Genomic DNA, 17,157 nt, shown 5'->3' with positions numbered 1-17,157 from the left:
GATTCGGGGAAATGTAGTTAACCGTTTACTATTGATAATGCCCTCTTCTTGCTTCCCAAAACAAAATCTTTGTACAAAATACAAGCACGGCACGTGTGTGGAAAAATAAAGAATTAAATTATAAACAATTAATTTAAGGTAAAATGTAAACGTGCAATCGGTGGAAAGACTTCAGTAGAAGAAAGACAAAACCATCCAATTTTGTTTTCATTTATAAACTACATAAAAACATAGTTCATTATTGGGATTGGTTGCATTTAGAATAATGCATCAATAAAACAAAATTCCCGTACAATTAAGCAAACAAATACTGTACAGTGGAAAGAATGAGCCGAATGAGGTTGGATTTAACCGTCGAACAAGGAAAGAGGGGTGGCTTCAATCGTACTATAAGCAATGTATAATTAGTAAATGTACAACATTAACAACTCGTAGACTGATGAAAAATGTGTGTATAATCACTTATTTTTTAGAATGATTATAATTTTTAAAATATTACCAAACCAGTGTTAAGAAACTATAAACTTGCAGTTGTACCCTGTTTGGGGAAGTGGTACATCCATTATGGTGACGCATTTCCTCATGCGCGTTGTTCCATACATAAAAAGTAACATTTTACATTGTAGTGTGTTGCGTCTATGAAGCAAAAATTTTAAACGGTGAGTAAAATGTGTTTTCTGCGGTGTCTCTATGAAAATGTTCATTAGCATGAGCATGTTTTGGCTCTAGCTAGCATCATTTACAATAGCACAGTACCATAATGCTGTAGTACACAGGAAACAAGGTACATTACACCATAAAAGATATGGTTCAGCGTTATATGAAGAAAGTGCAAGTATGTATTATTATACATTGCTAAAATGTAAAAGTTACAAGTTTGTGGGCTTGTATAAAACTTACTAACTAACCCCTCGCCATTTGTTTAGCGGAAGCAAAATGGCATTTTCCTGTAGGCAGCTCCGAATCAAACACAGACTTCTGCCTCCCCTCAAGACTGCGGCTTTGACCATCAGCACTCAAATTCGTCACTGCTGCACAGTCACGAGGGCTCACCAACCTCCAAATGTCACTTGGACTCAAGTAAAATATCAGCAGCGACAACACATCCGCTTTTACAGCGATTTGATTGTTAAACATCAGGAAAATAAAGAAGTCACAAAGCCGTTAATACACTTTAAGGAAGATGTACTGCTGAATGAAAGCCCCACAACGATAGGTATGTATTTGTGGGCATATTATTTGGAAAGATTGTGACAGGGAAGTGACCTTTTTTTTCTTCATTTTTTTTTGTCTTCAGATCTGGATGCCGCCCCTGGATTGAATGCGCTGGAGGAGATTAGCGACGAAGAGGCTGTGAGCCTAACACCTTTTCCGCCCATCCCTCCTGGGTCTGCCTCTCTCAGAAACTACGTCGACCATTCGGAGACGCTCACAAAACTAGTGGAACTTGGTAAATAATGGACAACAGCGTGAGTCATATAATTTAGTCGTGTTTATGATTAAGTTTTACTGGCAGGGGTGAACCTGTGGAAGCTGGAGCAAAGGCCTAACGTCGGCTCCATGCTGCTCCGTCTTGACTTCCATACGGATGTGGCTCCGAGGCTGCTCTTCCTCAAAAGCATCGGCGTGGACAACTCTCGTTTGGGCTACATCATCACACGCAACCCGTTTTTCCTCACGGAGGAAATGGAAAACCTTCAGGCCAGGTGACAGGAAATTTTCCATCTAAAGGGGCACCTGCACAACCTTTGATTTCCCATCAAGATTAATTCATATTTGGTATAATGTGTCCCAGTGTCTTAACTGTGACACCCCGAAAAAAAACTTTATCTAGACACTTTTTTTTTCAAGCATTTTAACATTATCAACTCAACTAACTGCTGTGGATGGTTATAACAAGCTCTTTTAAGGTCACCTTTTTATTGTGTTGAATCAATCCTGTTTTCTTCTTCTCTTCTTGAAGGGTGAACTATCTCAAGTCCAAGAGGTTCACGGCAGAGACTGTGGCATCAATGGTGTCCAGAGCTCCATACCTTCTCAACTTCAGCGTGAAGAGGCTGGACAACCGTCTGGGTTTCTTTCAGCAGCAGCTGGGCCTCAATGCATCCAACGTAAGCATTTCCGCTGCTTAAATGGCATCGTTTTAAGAAACTGAGACATCATTAGTTTGTCTTCTTAGAAATCAGCCACGCAAATGTGGATATTCACGAGATATTTTTTTTCCCATGCAGACTCGCACAATTGTCGCACGTCTGCCTAGACTGCTGTGTGGCAGTATGGAGCCCGTTAAAGAAAATCTAAAGGTAATGCAATGACAAAAATACAACGAAACCGAGCATTAGCATAAGTTTTTGACATTGCGTTTGTATTAATGTATATATGTGCATTGCCTTTCCAGGTGTGCGAAATTGAGCTCGGCTTCAAAGCCAATGAGATCCAACACATCGTCTTGGCTGTTCCCAAAATTCTGACAACCAACAAGCGGAAATTGACTCAAATATTCAACTTCCTCCACAACACTATGAAGGTGCCACATCATCTGATGGCCAAGTTCCCACAGGTACATTGACTTTCACCTGCATTGTTGTAGTTTGTCCAAGTATCTTTGTTCATTCTTAAGTCGAACCTCCAACAGGTGTTTAATGCCAAGTTTCTGCGCATAAGAGAGCGGCACCTGTTCCTGCAGTACCTAGGAAGGGCACACTATGACCCAGATCAAGCCAACTATGTTTCCTTGGAGCGCTTGGCGTCATCTCCTGATGAGATTTTTTGCACCGAGGTGGCTTTGGCCACGCCGGAGGATTTTTACTTGTTCCAAAAGACACTTTAAACTAAGAACCAAGAGGAACAGGAGAATAAATCATGAAAGACACACTATTTTAAACATATTTAAAGCATTTCAAACAGCACCCTGATGTCCTGCATGTGGTATGTGTTTGTCAAAATATCAGGAATTAAAGACAGTTTTGCAGAAAAATAATTGCTATGGTGGAAGTGGCTTTTTTTGAGCAACGTTGCCTATTGGAGCTGAATTTGGGTGAGAGGCAGGTTCCACACTCTATTCAGATTCAGAAATTATTGGTCGCCAATCAATCACTTTGCACATACAGGCAATTCATGCACTCACCTTCACAACTTAATGACAATTTTGCATCTTTAACGTGTGTAACTTGCATGGTTTTGGAATGTGGGAGCAAACTGGAGTACCTGAAGAACCACACAAGTATGGGGAGAACAAGCAAATTCTACATATTTAGGAAGGAGCCTGGTTTCGAACTCCTAACCTCACAATTGTAAGGCCTATGTGCTAAGCACTCATTCACCGCCTATATAGATATAAAAAGTCAGCTTTTCACAATACTTCCATTTTAAGTCAAGGCGTACAGTACCTGAGACCACACGTGTAAAAAACGAATTCTAAATGTGCCTCCTTGATGTATCCATTTTTAATTGTTTTTTTTTAGACCTGGTTTACATTTTCAGCTATTTACATGACAAACTGTACCGCATCTATACTGCACTGGTGGAATTTAAAGCAAATAACATCTCACATTCATTTTGTCTGAAAATATATGTAGTGTGTTAAATCGCATTGCAGATTTTTTTTACCAGTGAAAAAGTCAAAGTATATTTATTTAGTCATATTATTCATGTTCATATTTACGACCGAAGCCTTCAATATGCGTCGACCTATGAACAAGCAAATGTAAAATGTGCGTTTTTGAAACTGCATATGCGCATGCGCCTCTTTTCCCGACTTTTCCTTACCCACGATGCCCCGCGGCCCTTCGTAAAGCTCAAAATGGCGACGAGGGTACCAGGTAAAAATGTCTCTTCCGATGAAATGATTTAAAACTTATATCCTTCCGAAGTTGGCACAATTGAATTAAGCAAGCAGGCGAGGTGTTGACTGCTACTCGCGTTGACTTTTGTGAAATATATGCCTATGGCGCGCTTTTGGACTCATTTGACTCGTGTTCGTCCTCTATTTTGTTTGTCCTCCCAGCTAGCTGATGCTAATTGCTAACATCTGCCAACGTGGGGTATTATCGTTTTGATTGTCCTTTCTATTGTTCTGATTCTTTGGTGTACCACTTGAGGAGGCACTGCGTAACATGCCTAAAATGACAGGGAAATGTCATTTAAGGTCAAGTTACGGTAGTCAAATAATAAACATTTAAAGTGTAATAATAATCATTCATGGTGAAGTTATTGTAGTCTAAACTGTGTGCTTCTGCCAATTTAAAACCCTTCCACTCTTTCCCCGTCCCCCCAGTGGCTTCAGGCAGGCTTCTGTCCAGTGTACGCAAATGGTACTACAACCTGAGCGGCTTCAACAAGATTGGTAAACACGGAAAGGCAATGTGAGTCTAAATCAGCGAAGTGAAGCTCAATTTTGACTCCCCTGCGGCAGGTTTGATGCGGGACGACACGATATACGAGGATAACGACGTGAAGGAGGCCCTGCGGAGGCTCCCGGAGAATGTTTACAATGACCGCATGTTCCGCATCAAGAGAGCTCTGGATCTGTCCATGAAGCATCAGGTCCTCCCCAAGGATCAGTGGACAAAATACGAGGAGGTAGAAAAAGTGTTTGTGCACTCTTTTTTTCCTGACAGGCAACTTGTTGACGCTGCTTTTCTGTGTGTTTAGGATGAGCACTACCTGATGCCGTATCTGGATGAGGTCATCCGCGAGAGGAAAGAAAAAGAGGAATGGATGAAGAAATGAAAGAAAGCGAGCAACCTGGGCCACTTAATCTTTGCGTGTTGTATTTAAAATGAAATCAAAGCCTATATCGTCATTAAAATGTACATTTTGAAACAAGGCCAGTTGAAGTCAGCTTTATTATGTGAAATTATTATGTACATACAGAAATCAAATTCTCCTCGGATTTTGGAGAAAATATGAAGGAAAATTAGGGTTTGCTGAAGAGAGAAAAAAATACAATATATAATGGATCTTTGTAATCTCACCAAAAAAAATCCAGGAAAGAAATCATCCTTAGGGGTATGAAAAAAATGTCTCGATAGATAACTTCTTCACAAAAAAGATGTTACACTTTATTGTAAATTTTATTCTCCAAATGTATGATTTCGGGGAAAAAAAACCTAATGATTTTTAATATGAGTCCTACTTTTTTTTGTTTTGCCCCATATTCCTCAATTTTTCTATTTGCAGTTTTTTTCTTTTGTTACCTATATCTTTATTTACTCAAAAAAATTATTGCTTCTGTTCCATCTGGTGTCATCTTGGTGTCAAGGAAGCACCGTATGTTGACGCCATTTTAGTATTTGGTGCTATTTTTTTATTGTTTAGTCAGCACACAAAAAATCATTTGGGGAAGGTTAATGCTATATGGAAATGGGCTACCCCGAAGATCAGCTATTAGTCAGAAGTAAAATCAAGTCACTGAATTCTACATGAACACAAACATGTATTGCATTGAAATCCTCCGACTGGTTAATCGTTCTTTTGTGCCCTCCTGTCATTGACTTCTGTGATGGTCTCTATGAAGTTCCCCATGACGCTGTTAAAAGACTTCAACATGGACACGCCCAGCTCGTTGTTGGTCTCATGAAGATCTGGATCGTAGGCGCCCATGAGGGGGGTGCACAAATCCACGTCCCCTCTGCCTGCTCCTGCTAGGATCTCCAACAGCTGCTCCCTGACCTCCCGAAAGAGCGCCCCGTCGTAATGCAGCAGGGCCGTGTCATCCAGCGGGTACGTGACGTCCTCCGGGTAACATTCGCGAGGAACGGGAATCTCCACGTACCGCAGCTTGGGGAATCCTGCCGCCAACGCACTCACGAGTCTCCGCAGGCCTGGGCCGCTCAGAGGGTTGCCCAGCAGTTTAAGCTCCTCCAGCGCCTGGCAGCGGGACAGCGCATCTGCCAAGGCGGCTGCGTCCTCTACGTTGCACTCCTCCAGGGCCAGGCTTGCCAGTGAGGCCGAGCAGCGGCCCAGTAACTTTATGAAGGCTGCAGGGAAGTCTTCCAGAACGGGGTGGCCACTCAGGTCCAAGTGCAACAGGTACTCGCTGTGCAGGCTGTTGGCTAGGTAGGTCATGTCCACGCGGCTCAGGCAGCAGTTGGCCAGCTCCAAGCTTTCAAGCGGCCTCTGTAGGGGGCTGGTTCAACACAGAAAAAGAGAATTGATTTCCAAATGCCTCGAAAACAGTTCCAATATATCAGGGCTCCGCAGAGTAATTTATCTTTTTTTTTTCTCAGTGCACAGGTGTCTCTTATCTGAAATTTTAGGGGCGCACACTGTAAAGTGACTTGGAAAGTAAATATTCATCCCACTCACTTTCACTATGTTACTGATAAATGGGCTGAAGTTTGTTGTGGATTTTTTTTTTCCAAAATAAAATACTACTGTATCGGCCCAAATATGACGGCCCTGATTATAAGACTCTTTTTCAAAACTCAAGTTTGAAAAAATACTTTTTGAACACCAAATTAATTTTTATACAGAAAATAATTACAGTACATCTGAAACAAATGATTATAACAATATATTTGAGAGAAAAAGTATGTTATTTTGCCTCATTCAAATCTGAAGTGCAATCAGATTCGTAAATGAATGGCTTCTGGTTTTTAAAATGTAAATTACATCATAACTTCTCCTCAGCTGGCGGTTAACCTGGCCGATCTTCGACCCACTTTTCTCCAGACTGTCTCTACGTTTCTCCATTTTCTGTTATCTCTTCTATTATTTTTCTTCTCTTTTCTTTCTTACCGCTATTTTTATTTTTATTCTTCGTGCTACCACTATTTTTATTTTTATTCTTCGTGACAGGGGTTCACTTTGGCCTGGGGAGTCAAGTTCAGCATTCGCTTCAATGATATCTGGCGCTATCTAGCGTCGTGAATGGGTATAATGTCTAGAGGTGCAGAGCCTTCAGTCGCTCTGCCCCCAAACTCTGGAACTCACTTCCTCCCAACATTCGTAATATTGACTCTCTTTCCATATTCAAAACCCAGCTCAAAACCCACCTATTCAGACTTGCCTACCCGTCTTAAATCTTTCTTTCTTTGTTTATTATTTTATCTGTGTTTTACTATTGCTCTTGGTTGTACAGTGTCCTTGAGTGTTACGAAAGGCGCTTGCAAATGTGATGTATTATTATTATTATTAGACCCCGAATATAAGACGACCCCCACTTTTTCAGTCTTATTTCAATGCAAAAAACGCAGTCTTATATTTGGGCCAATACGGTACTTATTTTCTCAAATCACCTCATTCACTGGCCATCCCAGTAAAAAAATTAGTCTTTGATGTCGATAGCTGTCAATGGCAGATGATGAGTCGATTTGGCATTTTCTCAAGATTCCCATTCTGGTCTCACCTGAGCAGTTTTCTCAGGTGTCCGGTGAGCGTGGAGAATCCCATGGAGAGCTCGGTTAGGCTGCCGAGTTTGGCCATCAGGTTCCCGAGGACGGCCATCAGCTGTTGGTCATCTGCTCCCAACCTCCTGACGTCTAGCGACCCCGTTGGCAGCGTGAGGGACCTCAGCCTAGGGAAGTCCACCTTGGAGAAGAGCACCTCCAGGTGAACGGTCTCCAGAGGAACATTGTGCACCACCTCCAGTTTGGTCATCGCCTCGGGGTGAGCCAGTCGCAGGACATAGAAGAGTTGCTTGAGGGCCAACGAATCGGCCCGGAATGTCACAAAGCGTAGCTTGAGGGGCGAGTAGGGCGCCAGTATCAAGGCCTGCGTCACTAGCTCGTAATTACGGCCCGTGACGAAGCCATTGAGACGCACGTCCACGGCGGTGCCAAACACAGAGGGGGGTACGTCGTCGCCGCCCTCCATGGCTGCCACCGTCTCATAGCACAGTTGGCTCAGCAACCCGGTGCGAGCCCAGCGGCCCAGGGTGGTCCCGCACGGGCACGCCTGCTGCTCCACATCCCTCAAGGACATCAGGTCCACAACACGCAGGCTTTTGGCATATGTGCCTGGCGGGGACAACACGTAATCCTGGAGGAAACGGGGAACAGTTACAATTTGATTTTCTGGAAACAAACCATGGTAATGTCTTGACATATGAGTGACCTAAGAAAAGTGTTTGGAGGTACGAACCGTTGCCTAAATGATTTTTTTTTTGTCTTGAGTTGCATGCAAAAATGATTTGAGTAAACTTCACAAGCATGGCATGTAATGAATCATTCTTCGCAAAAAAATAAAACAATCTTAATTTGCTGTTTGACGGCACTCTGAGTTGAAGTTTACTGTAAAACAAATAGAGTTATGGTTTTGTTTATAAAACAACCACATTTGTGAAAAAAACCTTTATGTTTTATAGTGCTGTCAAATGATTAAAGTATTTAATCACAAATGTATAATTTCATAGTTAACTCAGAATTAGCAGTAATTAATCACAGATTTTTATCTATTCTAAATTTCCTTTGATTTCTTTTTCTCCTATTTTTCCCATTTTAATGCTCTCATCAACATGGAATCGTGGATCCGTTTTCTTTGTGCAAATTGCAAATATTTACTGAAACAACAATTTTGATTTTCAATTTTACATTCACATTTTTCACTTGGAGCAGTTATTCAAACTTGGAGCACATTTGATTATTTTAGAGCAACGTAACATCCGCTGTGACGTGGTGCCGCATTAATCTCGCGATAAAAAAATTTATCGAGTTAAAATAGTTTTAAATTAATGCCGATAACGCATTAAAGTGAGAGCGCTAATATAATAGCATGAATTTTAAGAAGAAAAAAAAGCTACAGTACCTTCAATCCGATGCAAAGTGCGGTGAGACATAGGCGGCACGTGCGCGAAGTGAGGTCGTCGGGGCAGTCGAGCGTCCGGCCCAGAAGCGACCCCAGGTGGAGCTCGGTCAGCGGCCAGGTGCGCACCAATGCTCGCAACAACTCAGGCCGCTCGTGCAAGTAGCAGGCCTTGAAGAGGTGCGGGTATGCGTCAAAAGACACGTAGGCCAGGTTCTGCTCGGCACTTGGGCCGCTATGAACGAAGGCCTCGGCTGAGAGAAAGCGCAGCGACTTCATGCTCTCACCTCGGATGGGCCATCCGATTGACAAACAAGTGTCAGTGCTGCCGTCTGTCCCTTTGTTTTGCTTTGGTTCAGGTCTTGTAACGAGGCACGAGGTCTTGCGGTAGGTGAGATGGGGGTGCGGGTTATTTATAGCAACAGCTGTCTCTCGTCCTTTGCCGGTCACAGGGTCTGTTTGCGCTGACAAACTTTTTCACAGGTCACTGGTCATTTAATTTGGCAGAATCTTAGAATGCCCGAGAAAGAAGTCCTCAGGCAGTCAAATTTTTGGGGAGAAAAAAAAAGTATATTGCAAATAAATAAATAAACTTGCCCCCCCCCCAAGATAATCTTGCATGAACAAAGTCAATTTTTATAAGAATGTATTATCTTACAAGAATAAAGTTGATTTCCCGTTTATAAGGTTCTACTTTTTTTTGTATCGTAATCTGCAATCGACATTACAGTATGATTGTTTTATTTCCTTTTGGGGGGGGGTCAGACTATTTCCACAGTACTTTTATAACACCACACTTTATGCTCATAAAGTTGTATTTTATCAAGATAAAACATTGTACACTTACAAAATTGATGTCATTTATTTTACATTTGAGTTGTAAAATTGTCAAGAATCGAAATAAAATCATCTTACATCATGAATAGTCTTTTTTTTTTAACCCAGTCATTTTTACAAGTCAATGTTACAATAATATTAGGTGGTCTTTTAAAAAAAAAGTCACCAGAATAGTTGTATTTTTAAGATGAATCCATAACTCATGACTAAGAAAAATATATTTGATCAAGATAAAACATTGTATGCGTGCAATAATTTAATCAGATTCCCTTTGAAACTGTTAAACCATTTTCATCGAATGATTTCTTACCCAAAAAAGTAAACATCTATATTGAGAGAAAATGACTTTATTCTCAATTTATATATATATACACACACACACACACACACACAGAATACAACTTCTTATTTCATAAAAAGGAAGAAAAACAAAATTAAAGTACAGTCAAACCTGGGTTTTTGAACGTCTCTGTTCTCGACCAAAAATTTCAAGTTTTTTATGCTTTGGATTACAACCGAAAATTGGTTCTCGACCAAACTGAGTGCACTTGAATGCGCCACTTGACTCCTCTCGCCTTCCTTCCACGAGGAAGTGACGCTTCCTCGTGTAGCGTTCCATTGTGAGCAGACGTGTTCAATAAAGAGCATGGTTTCGGTTTTTGAACAAATCGGTTTTCGAACAGCCTTCTGGAACGGATTATGGTCGAAAACCGAGGTGTGACTGTAATACGAAAAACACAATCCCCCCCCCCGAACGTCTCACTGTCCTTCGCCCCTGCATTAAATTACTCCAGTCCCTCCGTTCTGGTATGGCATGAATAGTCCTTTGTTTTGAAACAAAAGCGGGAGGGAAAAATTTAGTCCTTGGATGACACTCTTTCCAACAACTCGAACTTTCTTCCAGGGGCAAAAAAAAATAAAAGTCTGCTCAAGCCATTTCCCAAAGTCCAGACACGAAAAATGTTGGCTAGACACATTTTTGATGACGTTCAAGGAAACAAGCAGTGTGCTTAGTGGCTGGATAAAACAAAACAACTTTTTTTTGCAAATTGGTGGTACCAATTTTTTTTTTTTTACATATATAAACATAATTACCATATACCAGAAACTGTACAAATAGATCAAAGTTCCTGCTGGTTAAAAGTGCAGCTGCGCTATACTCACTCTTTGACGGCAAGAGCAGGCGTGGGTCCAATGTGCGTCCAGATGTAACCTTTCTGCGGACGCACGGGGACGGTGGGGAACGGCGCGCTCCGCGACTTGAAGTACTCTGACGGCGCATGACACACAAAGTCCAGGTACTCCATTTTCCGGGGCAGGTCCTCTTCCGGACCTCAAAACAGAAACAAACACAAAACAAAATGATTCACCTTTAGGACATGAAGATGATTCGAAACCAAAGACACATGGATAGAGGAGCAGTGCGTGTGGAATGGAGATGACACGTATGAAAATCTCACGTCATGATTTTAGTGTGCAAAATGAACACGAAGAAATTTGAATTTGAACAGGGGAGTGTAGCTGGCTCACCCAAAATGTAGGTGCCGGCATCAAAGTGGTCTTTGGGGCTGGCCTGCGTGGGAATGAGCCACGTGAGCGCGGCGCTCTTCTCGCAGTACTGGTCCTGAACAAAGCCTCGTATCTGGGCGTAGTACGCCTTCCCGTCATCCTCGTCCGTCACTTTGATCACGTCGCCGATCTGGTAGTACACGCCCTGCCGTGATGCCACACCGCTTAGAAAAATCCAATGCGACCGTGGGGGTGGGGGGATCATTCCAAGTACCTTATAAAAGACGGACTCGGCTGTGATGATTGTGGAGACTGATTCAGGTGCTTTGATTGGCTGAGAAGGCAGAGATGAGGATTAATGAGGTGGGGAGAAATAGTACGCATTCAAGCAACAGATGTTTGTCTTACATTCTTGAGTTTAAAAATGTGTCTCCTGCCCTTGCCTTTGGTGGACACTTTCTTCTCGGAAGCAGGGGCTTTGTACTTGGTGCTCCGTAGGCGTGCCGACCGCCTGTGGATCTCCTGCTTTGACTGAACAGCACAAAAAAAAAAAAAAAAATGAAAATCTGCTTTAGTACAGGCAATACGGTTACAGTTGATTACACTTACAATTTTTTTTTCATGGCATCTTTTCCTTCTTATCCTCCTTTCTTCCCTCAAACAGCTGCTTTTATTGTTGTCTCCTTACTTCCTTGACTAAAACCTAGTACTACTTCAGTGATAATTTTACAGTTTACCACCAGCGAGTCCCAGGGACTCGCTGATCAGAAAAGTACGAGTCCCATTATGCATTTCGAGAGTCCCAAATTTCGAATTTCGAAATGGTCTACTTATTCAATTCATATCATATGATGATAACACAAATGAGAACATATAAATACAATTATAAATAAACGCTGCAAAACTTTAAATAATTTAGTAGCAGGCCTGAGGATTTCGTAAATTCACGGTAACCATTTTTCGGTTCCGTCGGATTACCCAATGGGACACCCCGGTAACTAATTTTGGGTTCCGTAAACGTTCATCATGGGAACCCATTTTTCTATTCTGACTGATATTCATAATCAAGAATTCTGAAACTTAAAAGTATAATGTTTCAAGGGTAAATGTTTGAAAACTAAGCATTAACAATGAACATTCCATCAGTAGCTGTGTACTCCAGGTTTATTCAATACAATAAATGGATCAAAATATGTTGTACTCATATGGCATCATGAATACAACATACCACAAAATCAGAGTATTTTTTCCAATCTCACACTGCAAAGATTAATTTACTGGTAATCATTAATACAGGTAAGTATTGATGTGTCTAAGTGTTGTTAACGATGGGTGCTAGTATGTGTGTGTGCGTGCGCGCGTGTGGCTGAGAGAGAGAGAGAGAGAGGTTTATAAGAACAAAAGCAGGTCTCTTCAATCCTTAATTGTCTAATCATCCTTAATTGACGAATCATAAACACGTCTGCTGCACGGCCGCGGGATCGCTGGCATGTGTGTGTGTGTGTGTGTGTGTGTCGTAGTTTTTTTTTTTTGACTGAGAAATTTCCTTGCGTCTCCAAAACGCACATTATTTGGAAATGTGCGTCCCGCGGGAAAATTGTGGGTCTAGGACGCGGGACGCAGAGGTAACGAGATGGCTGCTACTTCATTTCCTTTTATTGCTTTTTTTTACTCTGTCCATCTGGACCTCCCTCCTTTCCCCTATACCCACTTATTTCTTCTTTCCTTCCTGATCTGCTTTCTTCCCTCCATTTATTTACCTATTGTCTTGACCTGTTTTCGTTGTCTTTCTTTCTTTCCACCTCAGAACATTTTTTCCTATTTGCTTCCTTAACGCTGACCTTCTTTGACTCAACCTTACTTTTTAACCTCGTTCCTTCCACCCCAGACCTGTCTTTTCTTCTTGCCTTGTAGACCTTCTTTCCTTTCTCCTACCCTAGTTTAATTCGTCACCATGTTTCTTCCACTTCAGAAATGATTTTTTCTCATATTTCCTTTCCTCCTTCTACTCTCATTGCTCCTGACTCCATTTTTTGTCATTATTGCCAATACCTATAAAAAAGCAATAACCAGGTTAATTTCAAAAGCTTATACCTAGTGTATTATAGTGTATGTATTTGAGGATAATCCAAGTGCATAGTTTGTTTTCTGTGTTCCAGTTCGATTTAGCCAAATGTGTCTCAGTCTGTACCTGCTTGCCTCCACCATTGCTGGGCTGAATGCTGGACGACGCAGAGACTCCCGACGGGCCGCCGCCGCCGCCCCCACCGCCAGGGCTGGTGCTGCTCTTCACCGAACAATTGTTGCACAAGATATCTCCTTGGTTCCCTTTCTTCCACATGGACGACGAGTTGGTCTTGCAGACGGTGCAACATGGCTTCAGGCCGAGCGGCATCCTTCACACAATGAATACAAATATCCTGCGAGCTGATTTTCATCCGTAAACGCGATGATGGGGCACCATACAATGGCACCGAAGAATGTAAGATTGCTTCCTAAACTTGGCGCGTAACTAAGCTGATTTGATGTGGAATACGATTACAGTAAAAATAGTCTTCAATAATGTGGATTTTTACTAGAGAGGGGGAAAAAATTATTCGTTGCTGGAGCTTCGCGTTCTTCTTCTACGGTTATGTTGTGATGGGTTTGCTGCCACCTGTCGAATTGGTGGTTACAAAGTGATTTCATTATATCATTGTACTGCATTCTCTAATATTGATAAACTATAAATGATTCACACTCACACAAACACACACTCATGATTTGACGTCTCTTCCTAAAAAAAAGACGATGCGTCGTTTTATCCTCTTGCTACATGGCATTCACAGATGAGTTCCGACCTTCTCCATTATTATTATTATTATATATCCCGCATTCATAGATAAATATTAAAGACTATTCTGCTACAGAATGTTTTGCAGACGACCGATAAAAGTTCTTCTTCGACGGTTTATGGCAGCATCCCCCACTCCCCAGCATGTTATCAACACACACAGTAAGAAATAAGAGCCGGGGGGATTTCAAATTAAAAACATTAAATAAATAACATAAAGCAATAATCGTAAATGGTGCATTAATGTTTTTGTATAATTAAAAATTGTACTCTTATACTGTACTGTTTCGTTTCCATCTCAAAAGAGTTTTTGACTCGATAATCTGTAATACATTATTTCTACTGGTAGCATTCTGCCCTGACAGAGGGCGCTAAAGAAACGTAGCCGGTGCCGGCTAGCGGCGAAGAAGAGCATATCCATTCAAAACAATACAGTACTTTGGTAGAAGTTGCATTTCTCGTCTCGCCCGCGCGAAGATGTCTAATGTTAGCCTCGACAAGGACGATCAAGCGCCTGGTAGCAAAAAGGGCCTTTCCCTGCCCATTTCCCGAGTGCGCTTGATCATGAAGAGTTCCCCAGACGTGTCCAATATTAACCAGGAAGCGCTTTTTCTTACCACGAAGGCAACGGTAAAGAAATGCTCATGTTAGCTCGTCGGCTCACCTAAAGTGCCCAGTCTACTTCGTCGTCTTCGGAAGTGTTTCCTAACTTGTGTTGAAGCAAGGCACGTGTTTGACCTGAGAGAAACCACAGCGCATACCACCACACCGTGAAATAATGACAATGTCGTCTCTTAAATCTTCTTGAACACAATTATTATTCTGTTGGAGAAATGCAACAGGTGCTTACACGTGTCAATTGTACTTACGGCCATTTTGTGGACGAGCAATTAATGGTGTTTCACTCTAAGGCCCCGGACATAATTAGATGAACACAAAATAATAGATTTCTGTCCAATGAAGTGTCATTTCTCGAGGCACACCCGACGATCTTTCAGGCACAGTGGTTGGGAATCACTGTTGAAACGTATAGTACTTTTTTTCTTGTGTTTTTTTTTTCTTTCTAAAAGGAGATGTTTGTTCAACACTTGGCACTGTCGTCATTCAACAATGGCCAAGGAAAAGAAAGCCGCAGTTTGTCCTACAGTGACCTGGCAAACGCTGCAGAGGAGATGGAAACCTTCCAGTTTCTAACAGGTGACATCCGCAATCAACTCACATGAACATTCGAGAAAGACTTAAAATTGTTCATCCCACATGAACCGCATTTTACTGTTACTGAGATGCCAGTTAGTTCAACTTTTAAGAAGTCCCTTAACTATCATTCATTTAACCACAAAAATGAACCAAAACTGCTGTAATAAATATTTGTTGCGCTTTCAAGAGGCAATCCCATAAAACTTAAGTTAGCCTGAAATATGCATACCTTATTTAAACCAAATAATTGTGTTTATAAGGTCAATCCATTGTTTGAAACTACTTCACTCTGAACTATCAATGTCACTTATTTACAAAACTCTGGAGTCTTTTTTGTAATAACCTTTTTGTTTAAAATTTTGCAGGATTAGCATTTAAAAAATACTAAAAACTAAAAATATATATTTTGTATATACAGTATATACACAGTATAACATACAGTAATGGATCTTATATTGTACTTTACTGTCTGAAACTATCAAACAAGGATGAGAAATGATCATTTAAAATCGGCCCAAAAAATATGCAACTTTTATTTTGTTCAAATGTCAGCTTTCATCTCACGCGCATGCTTGTCTCCCTCCATCCATTCGCCCTCACCACCCAAATCCCTCATCCAATCATAAATCACACCTGTCCACCTTCCGTGCCTCACAGACTGTCGAACTCTAGCAACAATTAATACAACCCAACTGCAGTGTTGCCAAGCATTCTCTCCTGTCTGTGTTTTAATTTTTTTTTATTATTATTATCATTACAAAGCAACCCTAGAGTTGTGTTGGAGTTCTACAAATTCTGATTGTCTGCTAGGTTGTGAAGGTATGTGATTGGATGAGTGACCCAGGGAGTTGGGGTGAGAATCAACGATGTTATCGATTAGTCGACATCAGATCGACGATCGTTATCTTTGCGTCCATTACAAATAAAAAATCTGAAGTCGTTCAATGCCGAGTAGCAAGGCTGTTCTTCTCCCCTCCGCAGATATCCTCCCGAAGAAGATCCTGGCCCGCGATTACCTCAAGTCTTTGGAGCAGATGCAAGAAGAGGAAGAAGCAGCTGACTTGTAAAACAAATTGGACATCATGTCTGGGACAGATGTGATTGCTGAACATTGCTGACCTGGCGATGAAGTCTTCAAAGCCGCAAAGGGCGATTGCTGTGAACTTTCTACTTACATGGGGCGATGCTAACAAAAAGCTAGCCGTAGACACTATGCAGAGTTCTGCTTGGCCGGGGAATTCAATAGTGAGCGTGGCTGTGGCTTATTCCAGCCTCGAAAACGATCGTGAATGCGGCATTGTAGCTTGGTTGTAAACGCAAACATACCAGGCCTCCCATGTTATTCTATTCTTTAAAAAAAGTCCTATCACGCTGGAGCTGAAATACTTGAAATATGTTGTTTGTCTGTAGTGTTTTTCCACATGTAAGTGAACAAAAAGAGCTGTACTACACGTACGTTGTTGCCGATAAAGTCGGAATCATTTCACAAACGTTTTTTCTTTTCGATCAGCATGTGGAAGCCTCAATCATGTGTGGATGTCATTTCAACCAGACTCTTATCCCTTTCGCGCACCCTGTAACCCAGGGGTGTCAAACTGTTGGAATAAATGTAATTCCGTTATCCCATATTTACTCTCTGTGTAACTTTAAAACCCGTTTCAGAGTGAAACCTCACTAATACCTCATATACAATGGGGTAGGTTGATAATGGTAGACTTGTCGGACCGGGAGAGCTCAGGCTGCTCCTGTTCTAGCTTTTTAGACAATATCTTGTTAAGTGAAGGGCTTCTGGTCAAATTAACTGTTGCTTGTGAGAAGATAACATCAACCCCAGGACACCATACATCAATAATAACGGTTTCTTCAACTATTGTTTCAGCTGCTGTAAAGAGGTTTTTGGTAACACGAAAATGCTTGCAATATTTCTCTTCTTTATTACATTACATATGAGACTTTTAAATTTTGGTAGAGATTTTAGCAAGCATCGTGGAAGTTGACATGTTTGATTTGCTTTCGCGGGCCACATAAAATGATGT

General features: G+C 41.5%; 5 protein-coding genes across 5 annotated transcripts; 3 read left to right on the top strand and 2 right to left on the bottom strand.

Moving 5' to 3' along the window:
* The first annotated feature begins 565 nt into the window (after positions 1–565).
* On the top strand, positions 566–2,980 carry mterf3 (mitochondrial transcription termination factor 3). Its single transcript, XM_086136885.1, has 8 exons — positions 566–659; positions 927–1,216; positions 1,298–1,450; positions 1,517–1,706; positions 1,964–2,111; positions 2,232–2,303; positions 2,399–2,560; positions 2,636–2,980. Exons 2-8 carry the CDS (start codon positions 937–939, stop codon positions 2,828–2,830), a joined length of 1,200 nt encoding a protein of 399 aa, XP_085993011.1. The 5' UTR covers positions 566–659; positions 927–936; the 3' UTR covers positions 2,831–2,980.
* A 759-nt stretch (positions 2,981–3,739) lies between these two features.
* uqcrb (ubiquinol-cytochrome c reductase binding protein) lies at positions 3,740–4,828 on the top strand. Its single transcript, XM_086136823.1, has 4 exons — positions 3,740–3,821; positions 4,277–4,345; positions 4,415–4,581; positions 4,654–4,828. Exons 1-4 carry the CDS (start codon positions 3,740–3,742, stop codon positions 4,729–4,731), a joined length of 396 nt encoding a protein of 131 aa, XP_085992949.1. The 3' UTR covers positions 4,732–4,828.
* A 170-nt stretch (positions 4,829–4,998) lies between these two features.
* Positions 4,999–9,024, bottom strand: lrrc14b (leucine rich repeat containing 14B). The gene is made up of 3 exons (XM_086136974.1): positions 8,749–9,024; positions 7,352–7,983; positions 4,999–6,130 (listed from the first exon to the last, which is right to left on the bottom strand). Exons 1-3 carry the CDS (start codon positions 9,022–9,024, stop codon positions 5,464–5,466), a joined length of 1,575 nt encoding a protein of 524 aa, XP_085993100.1. The 3' UTR covers positions 4,999–5,463.
* An 889-nt stretch (positions 9,025–9,913) lies between these two features.
* Positions 9,914–13,711, bottom strand: gatad1 (GATA zinc finger domain containing 1). Its single transcript, XM_086137652.1, has 5 exons — positions 13,283–13,711; positions 11,500–11,622; positions 11,366–11,425; positions 11,113–11,296; positions 9,914–10,915 (listed from the first exon to the last, which is right to left on the bottom strand). Exons 1-5 carry the CDS (start codon positions 13,484–13,486, stop codon positions 10,743–10,745), a joined length of 744 nt encoding a protein of 247 aa, XP_085993778.1. The 5' UTR covers positions 13,487–13,711; the 3' UTR covers positions 9,914–10,742.
* Positions 13,712–14,349: 638 nt separating this feature from the next.
* On the top strand, positions 14,350–16,749 carry chrac1 (chromatin accessibility complex subunit 1). The gene is made up of 3 exons (XM_086135999.1): positions 14,350–14,554; positions 14,995–15,121; positions 16,103–16,749. Exons 1-3 carry the CDS (start codon positions 14,402–14,404, stop codon positions 16,186–16,188), a joined length of 366 nt encoding a protein of 121 aa, XP_085992125.1. The 5' UTR covers positions 14,350–14,401; the 3' UTR covers positions 16,189–16,749.
* The last annotated feature ends 408 nt before the right edge of the window (positions 16,750–17,157 follow it).

Source organism: Hippocampus guttulatus, chromosome 18, assembly GCF_054856545.1.
Source record: "Hippocampus guttulatus isolate MCC_2025c chromosome 18, RoL_Hgut_1.0, whole genome shotgun sequence".
Lineage (NCBI taxonomy): Eukaryota > Metazoa > Chordata > Actinopteri > Syngnathiformes > Syngnathidae > Hippocampus > Hippocampus guttulatus.
The sequence above is the reverse complement of the archived record's forward strand: the minus strand, read 5'-3'. Positions and strand labels throughout refer to the sequence as shown.

Excerpts from the sequence above, each read along its gene's own strand:
- uqcrb (XM_086136823.1), top strand. The coding sequence starts at position 3,740 with ATGCGCCTCTTTTCCCGACTTTTCCTTACCCACGATGCCCCGCGGCCC. Across the intron at positions 3,822-4,276 it reads AATGGCGACGAGGGTACCAG|TGGCTTCAGGCAGGCTTCTG; the intron begins GTAAAAATGTCT and ends CCGTCCCCCCAG. Across the intron at positions 4,582-4,653 it reads AGTGGACAAAATACGAGGAG|GATGAGCACTACCTGATGCC; the intron begins GTAGAAAAAGTG and ends CTGTGTGTTTAG.
- mterf3 (XM_086136885.1), top strand. The coding sequence starts at position 937 with ATGGCATTTTCCTGTAGGCAGCTCCGAATCAAACACAGACTTCTGCCT. Across the intron at positions 1,217-1,297 it reads TGAAAGCCCCACAACGATAG|ATCTGGATGCCGCCCCTGGA; the intron begins GTATGTATTTGT and ends TTTTGTCTTCAG. Across the intron at positions 2,304-2,398 it reads CCGTTAAAGAAAATCTAAAG|GTGTGCGAAATTGAGCTCGG; the intron begins GTAATGCAATGA and ends TTGCCTTTCCAG.
- gatad1 (XM_086137652.1), bottom strand. The coding sequence starts at position 13,486 with ATGCCGCTCGGCCTGAAGCCATGTTGCACCGTCTGCAAGACCAACTCG. Across the intron at positions 11,426-11,499 it reads ACATTTTTAAACTCAAGAAT|CCAATCAAAGCACCTGAATC; the intron begins GTAAGACAAACA and ends CTGCCTTCTCAG. Across the intron at positions 10,916-11,112 it reads TGCCGGCACCTACATTTTGG|GTCCGGAAGAGGACCTGCCC; the intron begins GTGAGCCAGCTA and ends TTCTGTTTTGAG.
- lrrc14b (XM_086136974.1), bottom strand. The coding sequence starts at position 9,024 with ATGAAGTCGCTGCGCTTTCTCTCAGCCGAGGCCTTCGTTCATAGCGGC. Across the intron at positions 7,984-8,748 it reads CACTTTGCATCGGATTGAAG|GATTACGTGTTGTCCCCGCC; the intron begins GTACTGTAGCTT and ends CGTTTCCTCCAG. Across the intron at positions 6,131-7,351 it reads CACCTGAGAAAACTGCTCAG|CCCCCTACAGAGGCCGCTTG; the intron begins GTGAGACCAGAA and ends GTGTTGAACCAG.
- chrac1 (XM_086135999.1), top strand. The coding sequence starts at position 14,402 with ATGTCTAATGTTAGCCTCGACAAGGACGATCAAGCGCCTGGTAGCAAA. Across the intron at positions 14,555-14,994 it reads TTCTTACCACGAAGGCAACG|GAGATGTTTGTTCAACACTT; the intron begins GTAAAGAAATGC and ends TCTTTCTAAAAG. Across the intron at positions 15,122-16,102 it reads AACCTTCCAGTTTCTAACAG|ATATCCTCCCGAAGAAGATC; the intron begins GTGACATCCGCA and ends TCCCCTCCGCAG.